General features: G+C 42.7%; 1 protein-coding gene across 1 annotated transcript in view; it reads right to left on the reverse strand.

Annotated features, from left to right (window-relative positions):
* The window catches only part of LOC126285103 (uncharacterized), an 84300-nt gene that overhangs the window by 31494 nt on the left and 26335 nt on the right, over window positions 1–26471 (reverse strand). Inside the window, exon 3 of the mRNA XM_049984427.1 lies at window positions 8289–8421. Coding sequence (XP_049840384.1) covers window positions 8289–8421 — 133 coding nt within the window. The remainder of the gene's footprint in view (window positions 1–8288; window positions 8422–26471) is intronic.

The following is a 26471-nucleotide window of genomic DNA, read 5'->3' on the forward strand; positions in this document are numbered from 1 at the left end:
CCGTCCCTGTTAATACATATCGATAATCTCACTAGCCTAATTTGGGACACATCTATTGAACGGCAGGTAAAATTCCATTTTAAAAATCATTTTGTTTGTAGTGGAAGAAAACAGACGCTTTTCGCGGAGACTGAACGTTACATGAAAGACGTGATGCGCAGTATCCATCTGGGCTCACTCCAGATACAGATCGCAAAAGAAATTGCAAATATCTGCCGAAGAGCCAGAGAAAATGCTCATGACTATTGTTGGAACAAGCGACTAGTATACAGTGTAAGCAATAGATTTATTGCCCACTTGTGTCGAAATTTTCAGGAAATAATGTTTGCAAGTATGTTAAACACTCATTGCAGGAACAAAAACGTTCCAAAGTCTGCAACCCCAAATTACCGACTTTCATCAGAGTTCCATTTTTAAAATTAAAAGAACTGATTCTATATTGAGTACTATTACATCGAACTAACAAGTCATGACATTAATATATAACTTGGAAGCAAATCTTATGGCCAGAATCTTTGTGACAGATAACATTTTTGAACTGAAAGACTTAAAAGTATTGTAAGATTGAAAAGTGTGTACTGACAAACACATGCCTTCGCTATGGCAGCATACAGAGAACGTATTCATCGAGTTGTGCAGTAAGAATAGCTTCCACATACATGTAGAAAAGTGTAAAATTACTTTTTGTGTTGTAAATAAAACTAACGTTTCTCCAACAGCGCAATACGGCACGAATCGCCGTGTCATAATGCTGTCTACCAAATACACAACACACGTATATGTCACAAGCAAATTCAACGACATAAAAGTATCTTCATCTACCCGACTGAAATGGCATGACCGTGGAGTGGGTCCAATAGATATTGTTGAAAAGGGCCCTCCTGTAAACTGAAGTTAGGTGTCACCCTAAATTCCTTTTGTGAAGTGCACGGAATGATCTCTCAGATGCTCGAACAGTCCACGGGTATACTGCCGGTTCATAGTGTCCAACGGGCACAATATTTCGGCGATCAGACATGTTGCCATCGTCAGGTGCGCTGACGAACTGAGCTCCTGAGGGCGGCGGCCGATTTAAATCCCCTCCCCCCGCGGGCCACTCTCTTCGCTGTCCGCTCCCGCGCGCCGGCGGAAGCGAAGACGTGGGCGTCGGAATCTGTCGTAGCGTCGATGTGCTTGCTACGTCCGCCCTGGTCGCCAGTTCGAACTTCTTGCTGAAAGTTTTCTTAATTACATTCAACGCCGGGTCCCAAGCCTTGCTGAGATTGTAGCCGAAATCTCGGGTTGATAAGATCTTCCCCGGTGCGAATTTCGATAGCTCAGTTCGTCAGCTCACCTGACGATGGCGACATGTCTGATCGCCGAAATATTGTGCCCGTTGGACACTATGAACCGGCAGTACACCCGTGGACTGTTTGAGCAACAAATACGCCGGGACAAACTGAAGAATCAGATCTCTCAGATGTTCTCACTGTGTCATGTCTTGCCCTATTGTTTCCGTAATAACACATGCAATCCGTCCCCTTTTACCCTCACAGCTAGCCACCGAATACAAACACACATCTGATACACTCAGGAAAAAACTGAAGAGGAAGTACTTCAGAATTTCCAGTGAATGATGAGATGATGCTGTCGTTTATCTTCTACTAAAGTCATCAGAATAACAAAACGAAAGACAAAATGATGTACACTGGACATCTGCATCCAGTGAAAAGTAGAGGTTGGCCTTTAAATATAAAATAAAATATAGGAGGGCCTCCACATGAGTACAATTTTTTTCCTTCACAGCTACACAATAAATCACACAAATTTCACGGTGGGCCATCCAGCTAAATATCTATAGACTACAATCACTGTTAACTTAAATTACAATCAACATACAAAAAATTTTGTGGGGAAAGTGAACCAAACACACTAAGAAGATGGAACAAATCTACTTAAAGACTCTACACTTGTCTGGCCTCTTTTCGAGTATTTCTATACAGTATGGTGCACCAGATAGGTTGATGAAATAGCGAGAAGGTGCGAAGAAGAACAGCTCGTTCTGTATTATCACGAAACAGAGGAGGGAGTGTCACGGACACGACAATTGAATGTGGGTGGCAATGATTGAAACATAGGTGTTTTTCATTGCGGCGAGAGGTAATCATCAAACATTAATGCCAATGCAAACGCGAAAATATTTTGTGGATCCCCATCCACATACACTATGTGATCAAAAGTGTTCGGACACCCCTAAAACATACGTTTTTCATGTTAAGCGCATTATGCTACCACCTGCTGCCAGGTACTCCATATCAGCGACCTCAGCAGTCACTAGACATCTGAGACAGCAGAATGGGCTTCTCCGCGGATCCCACGGACTTCGAACGTGGTCAGGTGATTGGGTGTCACTAGTATCATACGTCTGTGCGCGAGACTTCCACGCTCCTAAACATCCCTAGGTCCACTGTTTCCGATTTGATAGTGAAGTGGAAACGTGAAGGGACACGTACAACATAAAAGCGTACCGGCCAACATCGTCTATTGACAGATAAAGACCGCCGATAGTTCAAGAGGGTCGTAATGTGTAATAGCCAGACAGCTATCCAGACTATCATACGGGAATTCCAAACTGCATCAGGATCCACTGCTAGTACTATGACAGTTAGGCGGTAGGTGGGGAAATTTGGATTTCATAGTCGACCGACTTCTCATAAGCCACACATCACGCCGGTAAATGCCAAAGGACGTCTCGCTTGGTGTATGGAGCGTAAACAATGGACAATCGAACAGTGGAAAAACGTTGTGGTGAGTGACGAAACACGGTAAATAATGTGGCGATCCGATGACAGGGTGTGGGTATTGCGAATGCCCGCTGAACGTCATCTGCCAGGATGTGTAGCGCCAACAGTAAAATGCGGAGGCGGTGATGTTACGGCGTGGTCATGTTTCTCGTGGAGGGGGCTTCCACCCCTTGTTGTTTTGCGTGGCACTATCACAGCACAGGCTTACATCGATGTTTTAATCACCTTCTTGCTTCCTACTGCTGAAGAGCAATTAGGGGATGGCGATTACATCTTTCAACACGATCCAGCACCTGTTCATAATGCACGGCCTATGGCGGAGTGGTTACGCGACAATAACATCCAGGTAATGGACTGGCCTGCTCGGAGTCCTGACCTGAATCTTATAGAACACCTTTGGCATGTTCTGCAACGCCGACTTCGTGCCAAGCCTCACCGACCTACATCGATACCTCTCCTCAGTGCAGCACTCCGTGAAGAATGTGTTGTCATTCCCAAAGAAACCTTCCAGCACCTGATTGAACGTACTTGCTAGACTGGAAGCAGTCGTCGAGGCTAAGGGTGGGCCAACACCATATTGAATTCCAGTATTACCAATGGAGGTCGCCACGAACTTGTAAGAAATTTTCAGCCATGTTTCCGGACACTTTTGATCACATAACGTAAATAAGAGTAACCAATGCTCGCTCGCAAAGACGTAGGCCAGGGGCGGCCACGGCGTACCATACAACACAAATGCCGTTTGTGTGTTCCGCACGCAGCCCTTCTCGGAACTTCTTGGTGCAGAGCGACATTTCATTTAGTATTGCGGAGTGGAATTTTTTGTCAGCGCTGCGGGCCCCAAAGAACAAAAGTAAAAGCTCTTTCCAGTTCGGAAGAATCGTAGTGACGGCACTGCTTATGCGTCGCTGACTGTTCACGGCATGAAGACCTCCACAGGGCCAGTGGCTGTTTGCACAATAGTAGGCAATCTAGCGATGTGTCATCGCAAGCTTTAAAAATGAATGGAAATGACGGAAGAGAAGGACAATAATTCTCAGTAAATATTATGCAACCATAGAATGGACATCTACTGCTGACTTGCTGATAAACGACATTACAGTACCATGCAGGAAGAATTAAACGATTTAAGAGCAAAAAATCACAACAGTCGCTGGATGGAATTCATTGTTGTGTATACCAAGAAGCGCTTTGTGCCAAAATATGCAGCCGTAGAGCACGTAAACAAATTCGTTGTATAAATAGTAAAATTTCTAAACCCGCAAGCATTATTCCACTGTAAATTGCAAGCTTTCGTTGCAATTCAGACATCAAGAAGAATATAATAATTCCAATCACAAAGAAAGCAGGTGTTGACAGATGTGAAAATTACCGAACTGTCAGTTTAATAAGTCACAGCTGCAAAATACCAATGCGAATTCTTTTCAGACGAATGGAAAAACTGGTAAAAGCCGACCACGGGAAAGATCAGTTTGGATTCCGCAGAAATGTTGGAACACGTGAGGCAATACTAACCCACCGACTTATCTTAGAAAATAGATTAAGGAAAGGCAAACCTCCATTTCTAGCATTTGTAGACTTAGAGACAGCTTTTGACAATGTTGACTGGAATACTCTCTTTCAAATTCTGAAGGAGGCAGGGGTAAAATACAGGGAGCGAAAGGCTATTAACAATTTGTACAGAAAGCAGATGGCAGTTACAAGAGTCAAGGGACGTGAAAGCGAAGCAGTGGTTAGGAAGGGAGCGAGACAGGGTTGTAGTCTCTCCCCGTTGCTATTCAATCTGTATATTGAGCAAGCAGTAAAGGAAGCAAAAGAAAAATTCGGAGTAGGTATTAAAATCCATGGAGAAGAAATAAAAACTTTGAGGTTCTCCGATGACATTGTAATTCTGTCAGAGACAGCAAAGGACTTGGAAGAGCATTTCAACGGAATGGACAGTGTCTTGAAAGGAGGGTATAAGGTGAACATCAACGAAATCATAACGAGGATAATGGAATGTAGTCGAATTAAGTCTGCTGACGCTGAGGGAATTAGATTAGGAAATGAGACACTTAAAATAGGAAAGGAGTTTTGCTATTTGGGGAGCAAAATAACTGATGATGGTCGAAGTAGAGAGGATATAAAATGTAGACTGGCAATGGCAAGGAAAGCGTTTCTGAAGAAAAGAAATTTTTTAACATCGAGTATTGACCTAAGTGTTAGGAAGTCGATTCTGATAGTATTTGTATGGAGTGTAGCCATGTATAGAAGTGAAACAGGGACGATAAATAGCTTAGACTAGAAGAGAATAGAAGCTTTCGAAATGGGGTGCTACAGAGGAATGCTGAAGATTAGGTGGGTAGATCACATAACTAATGAGGAGGTATTGTATAGAATTGGGGAGAAGAGGAGTTTGTGTCATAAATTGACAAGAAAAAGGGACCGGTTGGCAGGACATGTTCTGAGGCATCAAGGGATCACCAATTTAGTATTGGAGGGCAGCGTGGAGGGTAAAAATCGTAGAGGGAGACCAAGAGATGAATACACTAAGCAGATTCAGAAGGATGTAGGCTGCAGTAGGTACTGGGAGATGAAGAAGCTTGCACAGGATAGAGTAGCATGTAGAGCTGCATCAAACCAGTCTCAGGACTGAAGACCACAACAACAACAGTGGAGACTTTATATATTTCAGCAAAGTACGCTGGTTAAGTCAAGAGACAACGGAACGATTTTTCGATTTTAAACGCGCTATTGTTTAATTTATGAAGGAAAATGAGTACAGAACCGAAAAGTATAATATTCGGAATTGAATGCAGACCCGCATTTAATAGGGACTGACTGTTCATTTTCTACAGTAAGTCGCTGCAATGTGAAAGAACAATTTGTTTCTAGCTTGAATGGGATGAATTTAAAAAGAAAATTGTAGTGTACATGATACTAATTCTGAAAAACACAGTCAAATCCTCTAAACTCTCTCACTTTGAAGAAAACGTGAGGTCTGAAGAATTCGCTATAGCTTTATTATAAGAAATTATAAGAATAGTTTTCTAAAAGTTTTGAGGACACTACTAATCTTACATCGGTTTTCGAGCTGTTTTTGGCTCCATTTGCTGTTTCAGGTGAAAGCGCCACTGTCCATGAACATATATAACAGATATATCTGCAATGCTATTCCCGTTTTAAAGACAAATCATTTCATGTTAAAATTGTCCAGGATATGTGCACTGTTTTCCTCAGGTAGAGTTTCCACGCCTTCATAATGTGGTTCCAAAAGTGCCACAGTATTTGGATCAACAAATTTGCGAGAAAGACCTTTTGTCAACTATGAAATTAAATAGGTAAGCTATGATTATGTGGGTATCTGAGTGCAGAAATCTGTGGAAATGTCTGCGTCTGTCTACTTGCCGACAGTTTGTACCAGATAAAAATTATATTATGTCTTTGCCGCGCCAAAAGTAAGTAACACTGAAAATTTGTATTATTTGCGATCTATATTGTTGTGAAATATTAAATATAAACTCAAGTTGTACTTGCATGCAGTGCGTCTACATCGCCATTTACACTACACGCCATTACAATTGCTACACCAAGAAGAAATGCAGATGATAAACGGGTATTCATTGGACAAATATATTATACTAGAACTGACATGTGATTACATTTTCACGCAATTTAGGTGCACAGAGCCTAAGAAATCAGTACCCAGGACAACCACCTGTGGCCCCGTAATAACGTCCTTGATAGGCCTGGGCATTGAGTCACACAGCGCTTCGATGGCGTGTAGAGGTACAGCTGCCCATGCAGCTTCAACACGATACCACAATACGTCAAGAGTAGTGACTGGCGTATAGTGACGAGTCAGTTGCTCGGCCACCACTGATCAGACGTTTTCAATTGGCGAGAGATCAGGAGAATGTGCTAGCCAGCGCAGCAGTCGAAACTTTTCTGTATCCAGAAAGGCCTGGACAGGACCTGCAACATGCGGTCGTGCATTATCCATCTGAAATGTAGGGTTTCGCAGGGATCGAATTAAGTGTAGAGCCACGGATCGTAACACATCTGAAAAGTAACGTTCACTGTTCAAAGTGCCGTCAATGCGAACAGGAGGTGACCGAGACGTGTAACCAGTGGTACCCCGTATCATCACCCCGGGTGATACGCCATTATGGCGATGAGGAATACACGCTTCCAATGTGCTTTCACCGCGATGTCGCCAAACACGGATGCGACCATCTTGATCCTTTAAACAGAACTTGGATTCATTACGTTTTACCATTCGTGCACACAGGTTCGCCGTTGAGTATACCATCGCAGGCGCTCCTGTCTGTGATGCAGCGTCAAGTGTAACCGCAGCCATGGCGTACAAGCTGATTGTCCATGCTGCTGCAAAAGTCGATGAACTGTTCGTGCAGATGGTTGTTGTCTTGCAAACGTCCTCATCTATTAATTCAGGGATCGAGACGTGGTTGCACGATCCGTTACAGCCATGTGGATCCGGATAAGATGCCTGTCATCTCGACTGCTAGTGATACGAGGCCGTTGGGATCCAGCACGGCGTTCCGTACGACCCACCTGAACCCACCGATTCCATATTCTGTTAACAGTCATTGGATCTCGACCAACGCGAGCAGCAATGTCGCGATACGATAAACCGCAATCGCGACGGGCGACAATCCGACCTTTATCAAAGTCGAAAACGTTATGGTACTCATTTCTTCTCCTTACACGAGGCATCACAACAACGTTTCACCAGGCAACGCCGGTCGACTGCTGTTTGTGTATGAGAAATCGGTTGGAAACTTTCCTCGTTCCAGCACGTTGTAGGTGTCGCCACCGGCGCCAAACTTGTGTGAATGCTCTGAAAAGCTAATCATTTGCGTCTCACAGCATCTTCTTCCTGTCGGTTAAATTTCGCGTCTGTAGCACGTCATCTTCGTGGTGTAACAATTTTAATGGCCAGTAGTGTAAATGCGGTGTGTTCACAGCCAGAAATAAGTAATACTGAAAATTTGTATTATTTGTGATCTGTATTGTTGAGAAAAATTAAATATAAAATCAAGCTGTACCTCCATGCAGTGCGACTACATCGCCATTCAATTGCGGAGTGTCCACAGTTTCTGCTCCTCATGGTCATAGAGTGTGGCCTGGTGGTGGGGGTAGTGAGCAGCTAGGTCGAGCGCTATGGCACTCACGCCAGGGCATGGCTCACAGTCCGCTGTCCCTGACTTAGGTGCTCATTTTCACCACATGCTATGCAAAAGTGGGACACTCGAGAAATAGTCTAAAAGTGGTTCTGTTAACCCTCTGTCAAATGTTTAAGCGTGAATTGCTGAGAAATCGTGTCGACGTAGAGGCAGATGTTACACAGTTGCAACATTTGGTTTTAAACCAATGAGAAGACACAATTAGTACGTATCCTCAGTGAACATGTCATAGCGGGCGCAGCTCTCTTCAGACCAACACCTGCTGACTGGACAAAGGAAATGGCATCTGGCGGACGCGCGAGGACAGAGTGGAACTCACAGATGACGATGAGGCCGAAGTCACGTGCGCCGACGCTGAACGCCACTCCCCGCTTCCGCACCCGTGTCACCATCTGCATAGTGCTGACACCCACGAGCCACGGCAACACCACTGACAGCAAAGTCCACTGCTCCTGCAACGCATGCATTTGTCACTGACAAGTCAGAGAATATAGGCAGAACCAAAGCACACTCGCATCCATCATTGGACACATGAATACAATAGAAAGTGTGTCTAACAGGTTCAGAGAATTCCACTGTAAAACAATGAAAACACAACATACTACAAAATTGCCAGATACTGTGGTAGTGTTCGTCCCGCACCCCCCCCCCCCCCTAAAAAAAATATTTATTTTATCACCACGAAAAGTCATTTGCATCATATTAAGGTCAGTAGTGAGTACAATTTACGTCAATAAAGAGAAAGTACAACTATTATTTATGCACACAGAAAGGGAGGATAAATTCTAGTGTCCGATATCACAATCCGGCTTTGATCAATGACGCCATACGTAAGGAACGGATCATAGTCTTAAACAAACGAATGTAGCAGGCCATAAACTAATACATTTAACGCGACTTTTATTTACGCGCGAGTTTCATTTAAGCGAGTAAAATATGACTGAAGTAAGTAAGAAGACGAGAGAATTACGAGTGCATATACACTCCTGGAAATTGAAATAAGAACACCGTGAATTCATTGTCCCAGGAAGGGGAAACTTTATTGACACATTCCTGGGGTCAGATACATCACATGATCACACTGACAGAACCACATGCAATAGACACAGGCAACAGAGCATGCACAATGTCGGCACTAGTACAGTGTATAACCACCTTTCGCAGCAATGCAGGCTGCTATTCTCCCATGGAGACGATCGTAGAGATGCTGGATGTAGTCCTGTGGAACGGCTTGCCATGCCATTTCCACCTGGCGCCTCAGTTGGACAAGCGTTCGTGCTGGACGTGCAGACCGCGTGAGACGACGCTTAATCCAGTCCCAAACATGCTCAATGAGGGACGGATCCGGAGATCTTGCTGGCCAGGGTAGTTGACTTACACCTTCTAGAGCACGTTGGGTGGCACGGGATACATGCGCACGTGCATTGTCCTGTTGGAACAGCAAGTTCCCTTGCCGGTCTAGGAATGGTAGAACGATGGGTTCGATGACGGTTTGGATGTACCGTGCACTATTCAGTGTCCCCTCGACGATCACCAGAGGTGTACGGCCAGTGTAGGAGATCGCTCCCCACATCATGATGCCGGGTGTTGGCCCTGTGTGCCTCGGTCGTATGCAGTCCTGATTGTGGCGCTCACCTGCTCGGCGCCAAACACGCGTACGACCATCAATGGCACCAAGGGAGAAACGACTCTCATCGCTGAAGACGCCACGTCTCCATTCGTCCCTCCATTCACGCCTGTCGCGACACCACTGGAGGCGGGCTGCACGATGTTGGGGCGTGAGCGGAAGACGGCCTAACGGTGTGCGGGACCGTAGCCCAGCTTCATGGAAACGGTTGCGAATGGTCCTCGCCGATACCCCAGAAGCAACAGTGTCCCTAATTTGCTGGGAAGTGGCGGTGCGGTCCCCTACGGCACTGCGTAGGATCCTACGTTCTTGGCGTGCATCCGTGCGTCGCTGCGGTCCGGTCCCAGGTCGACGGGCACGTGCACCTTCCGCCGACCACTGGCGACAACATCGATGTACTGTGGAGACCTCACGCCCCACGTGTTGAGCAATTCGGCGGTACGTCCACCCGGCCTCCCGCATGCCCACTATACGCCCTCGCACAAAGTCCGTCAACTGCACATACGGTTCACGTCCACGCTGTCGCGGCATGCTACCAGTGTTAAAGACTGCGATGGAGCTCCGTATGCCACGCAAACTGGCTGACACTGACGGCGGCGGTGCACAAATGCTGCGCAGCTAGCGCCATTCGATGGCCAACACCACGGTTCCTGGTGTGTCCACTGTGCCGTGCGTGTAATCATTGCTTGTACAGCCCTCTCGCAGTGTTCGGAGCAAGTATGGTGGGTCTGACACACTGGTGTCAATGTGTTCTTTTTTCCATTTCCAGGAGTGTATTTTCCACACGTATTGCAAAAACGATCTGAATAATGATCCGTCGAATAGTTGGAATCGGTAACTAGAAGCAACCTATGTAAGAGATCATTTCTAGTTACCGATTCAAGTATTACTGTTTGTTGCGCAAAAATCTTATAACAAATCAGAAACGTGCTTAAAAAATGATCTTGTTAGTGAACTACAGAATACGACTAGACTTTCAAAAAATGAAAATCTTTACACACATTACTGCACACGCTAAGAAATAAAACGTAAAAATTTCCAAACCTTGCAACCGGTAACTATACTACACGAAAGTCACACCAGCTACAGTAGCTCCAAATAACATTCAGTAAAATCGATACACCAAGAGTGACAGTAAAAATAAGAGAAGCGAAGCAGAAACATCGAAAAAGAAAACATAAAAGTAGATACATAAAAAGAAACTTACCGCATATGACCTTCAAGAGGAGTTAAGGATCGAGGCTGACAGGAACTAAATAAGGACGTAACAAGGAATAATATTGTTAGAAGGTCAAACTGTAACGAAAGAAGCAAAATCCAGAATAACTAAAGAACAAAAAAAAAAGAAACACAAACTGTCAGGCTCGAATGAGGTACCACCCAAATCAGTTCTTCCCTACCACACGCCCTCAGTCAGACACAACATTTTAAAACATTAAAAAAAATTAAACTACGAGTCAATAACATAAACCCTCCCGCAAAGACACAGAAATACGCCTCGGCCCACCTTTGTAACCAGAAAATATTAAAACGACAGAAAAACCTCCCTCCAGAGAAACTAAAAAAGTAGCACTGGCACAACACAGTAACATAAAAAAACTCAGCGTAAAACAAGAAAAGAGTATCAGATCCACCAACACCTAACTAAGAAAACGAGGCTTGTACAATTTGCTGACTACTTTCATAAACGCAAGAAATAAACAATAACCTTTAGGAATACTGTTCCTCCAACAATATTCATGTAAATGGCCTTGCAACACAGAAAGCCTTCTCTTTTCCCGCCCGACAACAGATTTTACAGCCCCCCCCCCCCCCATACCCCCTGATAGTATTGGTACATGCCTCACCTTTAAACTGACTATTGTGATTCAAGACCAAATGGTGATAACCCCTTTCACCCAACCCCTTGTACGAAGCAAACCCAATCGACGTGATTACAAATCTTCTTCCACATACTCTTCTATTAAAGATGTCAAGACTTCCGCCGACCGCTACGGTCGCAGGTTCGAATCCTGCCCCGGGCATGGATATCTGTGACGTCCTTGGGTTAGTTAGGTTTAAGTAGTTGTAAGTTCTAGGGGACTGATGACCTCAGACGTTAAGTCCCATAGTGCTCAGAGCCATTTGAACCACTTTTGTCAAGACTTCCTTTGTCCGATTTGGTACAACCCTAAATACAAAAAAATTTTACAAAAATTTTACAGTTGATCAAAACCACTGACTCATCCATAACCAACAGCATCAGAAATCAAGACCTTATAAATCACGACTACTTATAAATCACGACTACTTTCATTAATAAGAGATGCCGAAAACAAATTACGAGATGAAAACAAACGATCTACATCGAATTTTTAATGTAAGCGCGTAACGAGGAAATTCGGAGAAATTATTTCACGTTCATCGACAGCAATCTGCGGTACAAACAAAATAACATCACACATTACGTCATTGGTCAAGGACGACGGGTAGTATCTGGCACTAGAACTGACCCGAAAGGGAAGATAAAATTCTACTTATCTACACAGAAAGTAAGATAACAGAACAGAAATTGCATTAGTGTGACGTGCAGAATTTGGGTGGAGTGGAGTTTGGCTGTGGGTTGTATAGGTGTGGGCTTATAAAATTGCCTCATTAAACAACTAACTTTTATCAGCGGCAGAATTTGAATGTAAGTAGTTGTATTATGATGAGTGATACTGAGTAAGTTGTTGTACATGCAATACCTTCAGTTGCCCTCGTGTGTCTGCTTCTTTATGTAAGCACAGCTTGTTATATGTGGCCATCCTCCCTCCAACTGTCCCAAGACGAGATATGGCGGGACGTACAGTGTCACTACCTAACAAAATGTGCAGATTGGCAGGGGGAGGAACGTGCATCTGTGTATCGTGTTATTCAGGTAGTTGCGCAGAACACAACACGTACGTTGTGCAACAGTTTACTTCAAATAAATAAATAAATGTTCCATATCCTATTTTATTCTCTAATGGAGTCTCCTTTTTACTTTCTGACGAAGCGAGTATTTTGCTTCAGGGCTCAAGCTATCTCCATACTCTAAATTGGTCTAGCAGTTTAGTCTTGGAGACCTGAGACACAGAGTTACTCGCGCATTTAATCATGTTAGTATGGAAATATGAACTAAACACTTTGAGGACTGCAAAGCGTTGAATTCATTATGTTCAATCTTATCAGCCAGAACGTAAAAATCAACTAAAACATTTTCACATCCATAATCAAGTTCAAAAGTCAAAAAGCATATAGCTTTTTCAAAGAGTAAATATTCCTCTGTAACTCGCATCTTCTACTACACTCTTTACAAATCCGCCTATGTTCTTCCTCAGACTTCAGGTTACCTCCATACGAGATTTCATCGAAACCGATTGTGCGATTTAATCATGAAAACTTAACAGACAAAGGTAGTTTCGCATTTATAATAATCCGAAATAGAACTTTAAATTACGGTATCTTTTTTTCGTGATCCGATTTTAATTAAATAAAGCCTACGAGTAGATGATGTCTCCAGCTCCGATTATGTAATCTGTGAAAACCCCATAAAATACGTCCAGTAGTTTTAGAGATTAGCGTGTTCAAACAGACAGACTGACACAACACTTTCACAGATTTATTATTAGTAAAGATACGAGTATATTACAATACATGGCACTTGTAATAAATTTCAATTTCAAGAACAATAATTTCAGGAGTCTTATGACACAAGAGATCAAAATAGTATGTCACCCCAACAGAAATATGATAAACCTATCCCATATTGAAAGAAGATAATATACAACAGAACTTGTGCTAAAATACATCCATATATAACATAAATAAAAGATGACTTGTTTCTATCCATTATTAACTTAACAAGTGGGTGCAAAAAATAAACCAAGATAAGCAACTGATTCGCTATAATTATTCACTATTTGCTGCAACCAACACCAGGCCCCTATGGTCAACACAACTACACAAAACTACGATTATTATATTGACCATAAGTAAATACAGATAAGCAAAAAACAGAAATCAAAGGAAAGCAAAAGATGTAATAACTTACTGCCAGTATACTGTCATTGAAGAGCGACATCGTCGTATTTTCACCACATGCAAAACGCTTTACTGTATATTAGGTGTATGTTCTTCCAGACGTCACAAATATAATTACAGTGATGACGGCAAATGACCCCTTCAGTGCAGATGCACACCAAGCTCGAACACTTATGGGAAGGAAGCATGTTAGGGTAATCCGTGGAATTGTCGTGACCACTGTGTTCAGATAGCATAACAGTCAACACATCTGTCTGTCAAGCGGGAGACACAGGTTCGAATCCCAGCCCAGCACAAATTATCAGCTTGCGCTGTTGTTACAAATCCATGCCCACTGGCAGCTAACGTCTTTTTGTCTTGATTCATCGTGACTGCGGGATCAAAATGTCTGTTTCAGACATGTCTGACAGAACAGACACCACATATGTAGCTACAGCGATGATGGCCAGTGGTCCCTAAAGTGCTGATGCACACCAAGCGCGAACTCTTACAGGGAATGGTGAGATGCCATGAGTAATGAGGCTATTGAGAAGGGTATCAGTAGAGTGTGGTATACGTTCAGAATTTGTGTCTGATCAGAGATGTGCTACACATGGAAAGACGACGTCGGATTTGATCTGATGGTTGCATATGACACCTGAGGGACACTAGATGTCGTGATAATGGTTTCAACGTCGTCCGCCAGCAGATAGCATAGTGCCATAGCTAACACAGCTCCATCTGCGGAAAAAATATTAGCTGCTAATGACTCACCATGTACATCAAGAGGGTGACAGAAAATCTGTGTCTGGGAGGGGCAGAGATCACCCTCTGTGCGACGTATGTGCTACACTTCGCAAAATAGACATGGTCAACATTCAAGAAATGTTGGAAGCAAACTGGTAACTCGAACCATGAACAAGGAATGAAAAATGGCGTGCCACAGTTATCACAGAGGTGGGCGCCATCAAGACCAAAGGCGGACTCCTTGGGAGTTATAAATGGTGCAAGAGGTTCAGCTATATAGACGCTCTTAAAGGATGTATATAAAGTCATGTTGGTCTAACTGGGTGATGGGAACTGATGGAATGTGTTGACAAGCATCCGAATGACAAACAGCCTTTCATGGAGCTTATCGTGAAACTGGCTATCGTGCGTAGCTGCACACAGTGCGATAATACGTTCTATACTGTCGGAAGAAACAGTCATCCAGAGGCTGAATTTGTCCAATGGTTCCAGGTTGTATGAATCCAAAGTTACCATTCTTCGGGAGGGATCGTTTGCTCTAAAGGATTTTCGTACGCAGACCAGGAATCAAGCAAAAGCACGTAACTTGGACCAGATATTGGCCAAAAGCGGATTCATAGCGTAGTTTTAGCTCTCTTATTCCCTTCTTCCCACTCGTGTTTGCTGTGACGTAAATATTTCCGACTGCTCTTGAAAGATCACGCATACGAGAAAGAATCGTAGGAGGCAGAGCACGTCCAACTTCTCGCAGCACAATAAATAACTTTCCAGCTAATTTACGATCCAGTATAACAGTCAACGTAATTGTATACGAATGCATTAAGGCACTGACGGTAGTTGGTCTTGATACGTGATCGGAGTTGAAAACAGATTCTTTAGGAACTATAGCATAAGTTTGATTATCACATCTACGAATTTTGGGACCTGTTCCGTAGTTAGCTGTACATCGTCAAGTTGAAATTACGCTCTTACGTCTTCCAGTTTTGTAGCGCTGTATGAAGTTACGCATCATCCATTGCTTTCCTTGAAATTACTGTAATCTATGCCACGTTCAGTTTGATATGTGTAACGTAGTAGTTTACTGTTATGCACATCCTGTAAATTGTGCAGAACAGCCTTACAATGCGCAAGCACCAGTTTTTGTAACAAGTGCGTCTTGTTCTCCCTTCTGCGTATTATTTTACATTGACGTAATAGTGATTAGTATCCACCCCTTGGACAATGGTCGTCCTATACTACTTTTCACTGGAGACAGCATTTGTGGCTCCCTATCGGACAAGGATAATGGACTACATGACTCCACACCTACTTCAACGTCACTATCACTTGTTAAGCGCCGGCCAGTGTGGCTGAGCGGTTCTAGGCGCTTGCTGTGTTGCAGTAGTTCGGGCAATGGAGATTTTTGTGAGATAAGTGACTTATTTAATCTATAGGTTATTGCTAGGATTTCTTCTTATTCAGGGCCATTCTTTTGTATTGATTATCTGAACTCAGGTTATCATTTTTAAGCAGTCAGATCGCGTTACAGTTGAATATTGTGAGTAATTAATGAAAGGCAAAGGTCTTGAGTTCGAGTCTCGCTCCGGCACGCAGTAATGAAATACATCCACAAGCTTGGCTTCATCAGTTTTCTCATTGTTTTCCTCCTAACTGGTGATCAGAGCACAGATTAGAATTTATGTGTGGCTATTTAGAAAATGAACCAGCTGTAAGAATGCGATCGGTAATTTGCAACTGTCACAGTGAAGGAGATTTCTATCATGCCTTCCTTTCCGCATATTGGTCTCAGGCTTCTCAAGATCGAGGAAAACATAGCATTATAATCATGAAACATTTCGAACAACCAGAATTTTCCATTCCTGTAAAATATTTTGAAGAGATGTTACACAAAAATCAGTATTTGTCAAACCCATACAGCCCTTCAGAACTCATTCGCATTTGCTTAATTAAGTTGTCTGAAAATTTAAGACATGTTATTTTGGCTGGACGCTGTAAGGATGATATCGAGGCTTCTCAGGGACTTTTACAAGAACTGAAAACGACACAGACAGTCGCGGGCCGGCCGCTGTGGTAGAGCGGTTCTAGGCGATTCAATCTGGAACCGCGCTACTGCTACTGTCGCAGGTTCGAGTCCTGCCTCGGGCATGGATGTGTGTGATGTCCTTAGGTTAGTAAGGCTTAAGTAGTTCTAAGCCTAGGGAACTGATGACCTCAGATGTTAAGTCCCCTAGTCCTTAGAACCATTTGAACCATTTTTAGACACTCGCAGGATGAGAAAATAGGAAAACAACAATTACAGGTCACATCCATCAATTCCGTGACGACAGAAATAATAACCAGACACGAGAAGGTTATTCTTATAACGCAAATCGTGATCACAACAGACACCACCAGTATGACAACCATTGGCAGGATAATAATAGGTACAGAGTAAGATTACAGTTCCGTAGCTACGACTATGACAGACACCGCTGTAGAAATAGACAATACAGGAACCAGAACAATTATTATCAAGGGAAACAAAATGACTTCAGAAGCAACAGCTCACGTCGTAATTACGATTTCAGGAGAAATTCTGCTCCACTTCACAGACAAGAAAGAAATTCCTGAAATTACCGACAAGACGACAGACGCTATAGTCATGACGACAGACCTGAATTTAATCAGAACTAGAGTGATTCAAATAGGGCAGGGCCCTCTCGACAGGTTGAAATTGTAGAAGTTAGATCTCCAAATCTCAGAAATGACGCGCGACAGCAAAGGGATAATAGACAATAATTCGCACCACGGGCAGCCACAGAACGTGCCTACGAAACTGACGACGTAGCTGGCATGAATATTAATTAATACAGTAATTATATGAGTACACTTTTATAGGGAATAGACGACACAGTCTCAGTGTGTGTACATTGTCCTTGTTAGTTGCACGATTACGTCACGATTGTGAAGTCCACATTCTTGGAACACATATTGATAATGAGGTTTTACTGCAACATTTTGGTTTACTTTAAAAGACATTTTTTTATGTAAAGTACTTTCTGAGAGGTCACAGATGACACAGCATTTGGTCTGTTTGACAGCTACACGACTGTACTGGGATGCTACTAGGGAGTAACACAATTTTCATTATTTGTTTTACGCTGTATCTGTTTTATGTCTGTACAGTTTTTCTATGTCTTCTGGAAAGTAAAATATGTTTTGGTAATGACTTTTGTGGTATAGCTACAGTGAGACAGGTATTTTCGCAACACAACAGTACGTTACAGCATAGTACTTACAATGTCACGACAATGCGAGTAATAACTACAACATTTATGCGCATAGCACTTTACTTTTGTATTTGACAAATGAACACTTGAACACTTGAACACTTGACATAGTTTTTATCGTTAGCCAATGACAGAAATTACCTCATCGCAAGAAGCATAGAATGAAATTTTCACCCTGCAGCGGAGTGTGCTCTGTTATTGAAACTTCCTGGAACATTAAAACTGTGTGCCAGACCGAGCCTCGAACTCGGGACCTTTGCCTTCGGCGGCCAAGTGCTCTACCAACTTAGCTGCCCAAGCACGACTCACGACCCGTCCTCACAGCTTTATTTCCATCAGTACCTCTTCTCCTACTTTCCAAACTTCACAGAAGCTCTCCTGCGAACCTTGCAGCACTAGCACCTTTGGAAAAAAGGATATTGCGGAGACATGGCTTAGCCACAGCCTGGGGGATGTTTCATTAATCGTGTGACCGTTGAATATTGTGAGTAATTAATGAATAGTAAAAGATTGAGCTGTATTAGTCAGGGCCAATTCTGTAGGTCAGTGTTGAAATGATAAAGAATAGTAAAGAGAGAGTATAGTCAATTTCACTCAGCAATATAAGCACAAAATTTTATAAAGAAGTTTCAGATGGTACGCTGATTTTTTTTGTCACTGCCCACAACCCGTCTTCTAAAGGGCACACCACTACACGATGTATTTTGCGTACTAATCGGAGTTCATTATATTTCGCGTCAGTATGCAGAAGGTCCAGTAACAAGGGAGATTAAAACTTTTTGCTCGACTAGGACTCAACCCTAGGACCTTTGCTTACAGTGGATAACTGCTCCCTGATTGAGTTATTCAAGCACAGTACCTTCGGTGAGAGTGAGTTGTGAATTGTGCTCAGAAATCTCAGTCAATGACCTCTTCCCCGGATAAGCAAAGATCCTGAGTCCATTTTCTAGTCAAATGGTTCAAATGGTTCTGAGCACTCTGGGACTTAACATCTGAGGTCATCTGTCCACTTGAACGTAGAACTACTTAAACCTAACTAACCTAAGGACACCACACACATCCATGCCCGAGGCAGGATTCGAACCTGCGACAGTAGCGGTTGCGCGGTTCCAGACTGAAGCGCCTAGAACCGCTCGGCCACACCGACAGGATTTTCCAGTCAGGCATTCAGTTTGATCGTCCTGGAAATATTATAACAGCGCACATTCCACAAAAGATTGAAAATTCATTCCGAAAACAATCCCTAAAGCTGTGGCTAGGCCATTCCCTGTGTACATTCTCTCTTCCGGGAGTGGTAGTTCCATAAGGCTTGCAGAACTTTTGAGTAGTTTGTAGGATAGGAGAAGAGTTAACGCCCGAAGTAAAGCCATGAGGACTCTAAATGCGAGCAACACATACCACAATCCACAACTCCTCTTGTCACCCCGCAGCACACAATATGGCAGCATTCCGGTACACGATTAATAGAGCTATCCAACTACCATCTCTGAAGACAAATGTGATCATGAAATTGAAATAATAAAACAAACAGCTATTGAAAATGGCTATAACAGCTCCATAGTAGACACCTTAAAACACTCAATAATGGCAAAGCAATCACAACACAAAAAAACAAAAAGAAAATAACATCTTCCATACAATCCCCTTTCTAGGTAACATTTCATACCAGATTCATACCAGATCTTCAAACGAAAAGGCATAAGCATATCCTTTACAACAGGTTGGATATAAGTTACCCCAAAACATCGGCACACGAAACCCACTTCATCACACAGGTGTAAACAAAACTGAATTTTTGGACTGTGACTGCTTGTACATAGGTCAGAGTGACAGATCATTTGAGATTAGATTCAAGGAACACATGGCAGAACAAAAAATACCACACATCAGCTACAGCTACCCACCTGCACGAAACAAAACACCATGTTAACAACACAAGTATTAGTATCCTACACATCCAACCAAAAGGCAGAAAACTAGACATCCTCTAAGCACTCCAAATATACAAACATCAAATGAAACAACCAGAATCCATCTTAAATGACAAAAATGACAATACTTACAATAGTATCACTCTGTTTTCAGCAACTGTCTACATTCTTAAAATGCACACACACACACACACACACGTGCACAAACCTTAATATTTACCATAAATATTGACAGCCACCAAGAGTACAGGAGATTGAGATCATTTACAGATAATTCATCACACCAACAGCTTGTACCCCTTGTCAGCTTTAAACTGCATGTACATCAACTACTGGCAAAAATTGTATATCTGCATATTTTATAGGATTATCCAACGTACTACCCCAACCTTTAGGCAGCTAATATATGTAATAGGTAATCTTAAGACGCCTTGCCATGTAAATGTTTGCTCTCATAGAATCGCTCTTTCCTCTCTCTCTCTATCTCTCTCTCTCTCTCTCTCTCTCTCTCTCTCTCTCTCTCTCTCTCTCACACACACACACACACACACACACACACACATTCTCTCTCTCTCTCTTCCTCTCCTTCTGCCTCCACCCTCTCACATCTGTCTATTAATCCCAATCAAATAGTGTCATCTGTGTATGATTTTACTGCTGTAGCCAATGTGATTATCGTACTTCAAGTCTGTAACATTTCACCTGATTGTTATTAACAAGTATGAAGTATAAGCCATTTTAACATTTGACCTGATTGTATAAACGAGTACGAATGTTAAGCTGTTTTAACTTGTCAAAACTGGATTTATATGCCACCTGAAGTGCACACACATATGTTCTACATCTCAAAACAAACACCTCAAAATGCTTTAAACCATTATTCTGTAATAATGTTGTTACGTTTTATATTCTTTGCACTTTGCGATAATGTCTTCTCTTCTGCTATACGAACCTTGCACCCAGCAGATTCCAGGCGCCATATTTGTTTACAAATGTGACAGTATACATGTGATGTGTTACGACAGTGAAAGGAACCTGTGACCACTGGAGGTACTCTAGTTCACTTATTTAATGTTTACCATTAGATTTCAGTTTAATTTTTTGTCATAAGAAATCCAAAACCATGTTCTGAAATAATGTCTTGTTTCTCCACTAGGCAGTGCCACAAGTTCCTCCAAAAAAGCGTAACACAACACACACACACACAAATGTCATACTAACTAATGTAAATCCACCGGATGATGGAGGTTTAAACCTTTGAAACGCGTCGTGTAAATAAATAAAACGGTGACTGGTAACAGTAAACTTGTTGTTTCATTTAATACCATGAGGACTGCTCCAGATGGCAGCTCAATCAATGAGCACTTTCTAGCTATAGGCTAACGTCCCTAGTTCGAGTCCCATTCCGGTATGTAGTTTTTATCTGACACAAAGCTGCAAATTAGCGCACACTTCGCTGCAGAGTGAAAAATTCATTCTGACCGAGGCAGCTGCTAATTTAACCTTTACCAAATAATTAGTCACAACGATGATTGCAAATATAGGTCACCATCAACATTTTCCACCGACGGAAGGGTTTTATTTTCTGTGTTTATTTGATTGGCGAGTAAAAGCTTCACTGTGTTTCCTCAGTTCCTGGCTCTTCCGACTTCAGTACTGTAATATTCTCTCCTACCGAGGAAGAAAATACATTGATAGAAAAAACCCACATCAAAACATAATTAATACAGAGGAATGAAACTGCGGGAGTACATTTGTCTACGTAACATATGCAAGTGATTAAATTGTCAGTGTCACAGGTTAATGTAAGCGCGACATAAGCTGTGGTATCAATGTTCGATACCACACTTGTTGCAGTTGTCGACCGCGGTTCGTATTAGTATCGTTGGAGTCGCGAGCCACGACCAGTGCCGCAAGCGCCGCTCCGCGGCTTGTATCGAGTTTCTAGCGAGCTCTCGTCCACTCTTGCTCGGGACGTCAAGTAGTAAAATAGCATAGCCTTCAGCTGATAGGAAACAACCTCTAACGACGCGCTTGGTAACGTATGGCCTAAGTGAGGCCTCAATAGCTACCTGTTTATAATTATATGTATGCAGGCAAGAAGAATCCTGTACAGCCAGTTAAGTACAATATATATTATTTTGTAACAACGACTTCCAATTATTTTAGTCGTTGCAGATTGAGACCATGCAGCCAGAACCTTTTCAACGTTACTGACAAACCTGCAGTGATTTATATGTTTCTATTTAGCGTTTGCCACCAGTCAACATTGGCGAGACGCGTTCGTGCTCATCATAACATAAGCCACTGCACATGTGAAAGATTGGTGTAACCACCAGAATGTTGAATGCAGTCGTGCAAATGTGCATACATTGTGTTGTACAGCTGCCCTATGTCAGTTTGTGGGATGGAGTTCGATACCTGCTGCACTTGGTCGGTCAGCACAGGGACGGTAAACGCTGGTTGTGGATGTCGCTGGAGTTGTCGTCCGATGATGTCCCATACGTGCTCGATTGAGGACATATCTGGTGAACGAGCAAGCCAAGTGTACATGTCAACACTTTGTAGAGCATGTTGGATTAAACCAGCGGTATGCGGGCGAGAGTTATCCTGTTGGGAAACACCGCCTGGAATGCCTTTCCTATATCACAGCGCGACAGGTTGAATCACCAATTTTGCAGTTGAGGTGCGTGGGATAACCACGTCATACGAAATGGCACCCCAGATCTTAACTTCAGGTGTTGGTCCACCGTGTCTGGCACGCATGCATGCTGGTTATAGGCTCTCATCTGGCCTCCTTCTAATCAACACCCGGTCACACCTGCCACAGAGGCAGAACCATCTGTCATCAGAAAACACAGCAGATCTCCACCCTGCCCTCCAATGAGCTCTCACTTGACATCAATGAGGTCGCAAATGGCTGTGTTATGTGGTCAGTGGAATATACGTCTCGCACGGAGCTGTCCTTGAAGTAACCGATTTGTAACGGTTCTTTGTGTTACTGTAGTGCCAACTGCTGCTCAAATTGCTGCTGTAGGTGCAGCACGATATGCCAGAGCCATACGCCGAACACGATGGTCTTCCTTCACGGTAGTGCCACCTGGCCACCTGGAGTTCGGTCGTCTTATGACGAAGCACGTACAGCTTAACTGTCCACGCATTATGTAACTAGTTCTAAGAACATCCGGAATTTTTCTTTACCTGAAAATCTGTAAATGAAGAATTAACTCTATCTTCCAAACAATATCTTTATTATGAAGCACTTAAAAGTTTATAACTAGTACTTAAATGTTTTCTAAAAAAAGAAATGCAAACATTTTCTAAAGAAAAGAAAGGAGAAGAAATGTTCAATAGCTGGATTAAAATTCAAGGTGGAAGGATAACACTGATTAGATTCGCTGATGACACTGCTGTCCTTAGTTAATGTAAAGAACAGTTACAGGATCTGTTGAATGTAATGAACAATAGACTTGGAGAAAATCGAAGAAAGACGAAAGTAATGAGAAGTAGCAGAAATAAGCGCAGCGAAAAACTTAACATTACAATTGGTGATCACGAAGTAAATTAAGTCAAGGAGCGCTGCAACCTATGCAAAAAAATAATGCATGATAGATGGAGCAAGGAGAACATAAGAAGCAGACTATCACGATAAAAATGCCATTCCTGGCCAAGAGAAGTCTACTAGCATCAAACATACGCTGCGGTGACTAAAGTTATGGGATAACGATATGCACATATACGGATGGATGTAGCATCGCGTACGCAAGTGTAAGTAGGCTGTTTATGTGTTTGTATGTTACCATCTAGTGAGCAAGATGTATGAGACAAGCGAAATACCCTCAGACTTCAAGAAGAATATAATAATTCCAATCCCAAAGAAAGCAGGTGTTGACAGATGTGAAAATTACCGAACTATCAGTTTAATAAGTCACAGCTGCAAAATACTAACGCAAATTCTTTACAGACGAATGGAAAAACTAGTAGGAGCCGACCTCGGGGAAGATCAGTTTGGATTCCGTAGAAATGTTGGAACACGTGAGGCAATACTGTCCCTACGACTTATCTTAGAAGCTAGATTAAGGAAGGGCAAACCTACGTTTCTAGCATTTGTAGACTTAGAGAAAGCTTTTGACAATGTTGATTGGAATAATCTCTTTCAAATTCTGAAGGAGGCAGGGGTAAAATACAGGGAGCGAAAGGCTATTAACAATTTGTACAGAAACCAGATGGCAGTTATAAGAGTCGAGGGACATGAAAGAGAAGCAGTGGTTGGTAAGGGAGTGAGACAGGGTTGCAGTCTCTCCCCGATGTTATTCAATCTGTATATTGAGCAAGCAGTGAAGGAAACAAAAGAAAAATTCGGAGTAGGTATTAAAATCCATGGAGAAGAAATAAAAACTTTGAGGTTCGCCGATGACATTGTAATTCTGTCAGAGACAGCAAAGGACTTGGAAGAGCATTTGAACGGAATGGACAGTGTCTTGAAAGGAGGGTATAAGGTGAACATCAACAAAAGCATAACTAGGGTAATGGAATGTAGTCGATTTAAGTCTGCTGACGCTGAGGGAATTAGATTAGGAAATGAGACACTTAAAATAGTAAAGGAGTTTTGCTATTTGGGGAGCAAAATAACTGATGATGGTCGAAGTAGAGAGGATATAAAATGTAGACTGGCAACGGCAAGGAAAGCGTTTCTGAAGAAGAGAAATTTGTTAACATCGAGTACAGATTTAAGTGTCAGGAAGTCGATTCTGAAAGTATTTGTATGGAGTGTAGTCATGCATGGAAGTGAAACATGGACGATAACTAGTTTGGACAAGAAGAGAATAGAAGCTTTCGAAATGTGGTGCTACAGAAGAATGCTGAATATTAGATGGGTGGATCACATAACTAATGAGGAAGTATTGAATAGGATTGGAGAGAAGAAAAGTTTGTGGCACAACTTGACCAGAAGAAGGGATCGGTTGGTAGGACATGTTCTGAGGCATCAAGGGATCACCATTTTAGTAGTGGAGGGAAGCGTGGAGGGTAAAAATCGTAGAGGGAGACCAAGAGATGACACACTAAGCAGATTCAGAAGGATGTAGGTTGCAGTAGGTACTGGGAGATGAAGAAGCTTGCACAAGATAGAGTAGCATGGAGAGCTGCATCAAACCAGTCTCAGGACTGAAGACCACAACAACAACATGTTGACAGCGCTATGTAGCGCTCTGCATAAATAACTCTGAAAGCGCTGTGCGCACTCTCTAAGAGACTCTGTGACTGGTCGCACTAGGAGTTGAAAGTTAACAGTCATCGGTGATGGCAGTTGGAGGTGAACAGCCAGCAGTGATGGAAGATGAGCGGGAGTAGTCAGCAGTGATGGAGGTTAGAGGTTAATAATTAGCAGTGTTGGAGGTTTGCAGTATTAGCGTGAGCGGACGGCCTGAAAGAATATCCGCCATTGAACTTTATTATTGATGATTATATAATTTTTGAACTGGTTGTCACATTCTTAAGGCAAATACACTGTTTGCTCTGCAATAAAATCTTTCCTTTGTTAACCACATTTCTATCAGCAGTTAGAACGTTCAGTACTTAGAATCTTTTATTTATCTGGGAGTATTGGTGCTTGCGGCATTGCTGTAGTTCGTGTAACGAAGCTTTTTGTGAGGTAAGTGACCTATGATATGTATGGATTATTGTTAGGATTGCTACTAATTCAGGGCCATTCTTTTGTATTAATTATTTGAAATCAGATTATCATTTTTTGAGCATTCAGATTGCGTTTCACTAGGATATTATAGGCCAGTGTTGACATGATAATGACAAGCAAAGTGACAGTATAGTCAGTTTCACTCAGCAGCTTAAGAACATTAAGCATTCAGCAGTTTAAGTAAAATCATATTTAGAAGTATCACCTTCTCGCTTATTTCAGTGCTAGTAAAAACATTTAAATAAATAAGTTTCACAAGGTATGGAAGAGCAGTGTACGGCGGAGCTGTCTTTTGTACTCACGGCTCATGTTTAAAGGTTTGCGACATGATTATGACCGCACGATGGGAATTAAAGAACTTTGAACGAGCAGTGGAAGTGGAGCTAGACGCATGGGGCATTCCATTTCGCAAATCGTTAAGGAGTTTAACATACCGGCGTTCACAGTGTCAAATGTAAGCCGCGGGTAAAAAATTTCAGGCATTACCTCTCACCACCTTCACCGCAGTGGCCCACAGCCTTAACGACCGAGAACAGCAGGGTCTGCGAAGAGCTGCCAGTGCTAGAAGGCAAGCAACACTGAGTGAAATGACCGCAGAAATCAAAGTAGTATGGTAAGACGAACGTATCCCATACGATAGTGCGGCGAAATTTGACGATAATGTGTTATGGCAGAAGACGACAGATGTGATTTCCTTCGCTAACAGCATGACATCGCCTAGAGGGCCTCTCCCTGGCAAGTGACCATATCGGTTGGACCATGGGCTACTGAAATCAGTGACCTGACAGGTGAGCCCGATTTCAGTTGACAATATCTGATGATCGGATTCGACTGTGGCTCAGACCACACGAAGCCATGGACCCAAGTTGTCCAGAAGGCACTACGAAAGCTGCTGGTGGATGCATAATGGTGTGGGTTGTGTTTACATGGAGTGGACTGAGTCATGGACTGGAAATTGTTATGTGCAACTATTCGTGGACTTCATGTTCCCATACTATAACAGAATTTGTATGGACGAGAACGTGCCATGTCACGGAACCATGATCGTTCGCCTTTGATCTAAGAACGTTCTCAACAATTTGAGCGAATGATTTTGCCACCCAGATCGTCCGACATAAAGCCCATCGACATTTATGGGACATAGTCGAGAGGTCAGTTCACGCACGAAATCCTGCAACGGCAACACTTTCGCAATTATGGACGGCTGTAG

Source organism: Schistocerca gregaria, chromosome 8 (genome assembly GCF_023897955.1).
Source record: "Schistocerca gregaria isolate iqSchGreg1 chromosome 8, iqSchGreg1.2, whole genome shotgun sequence".
Lineage (NCBI taxonomy): Eukaryota > Metazoa > Arthropoda > Insecta > Orthoptera > Acrididae > Schistocerca > Schistocerca gregaria.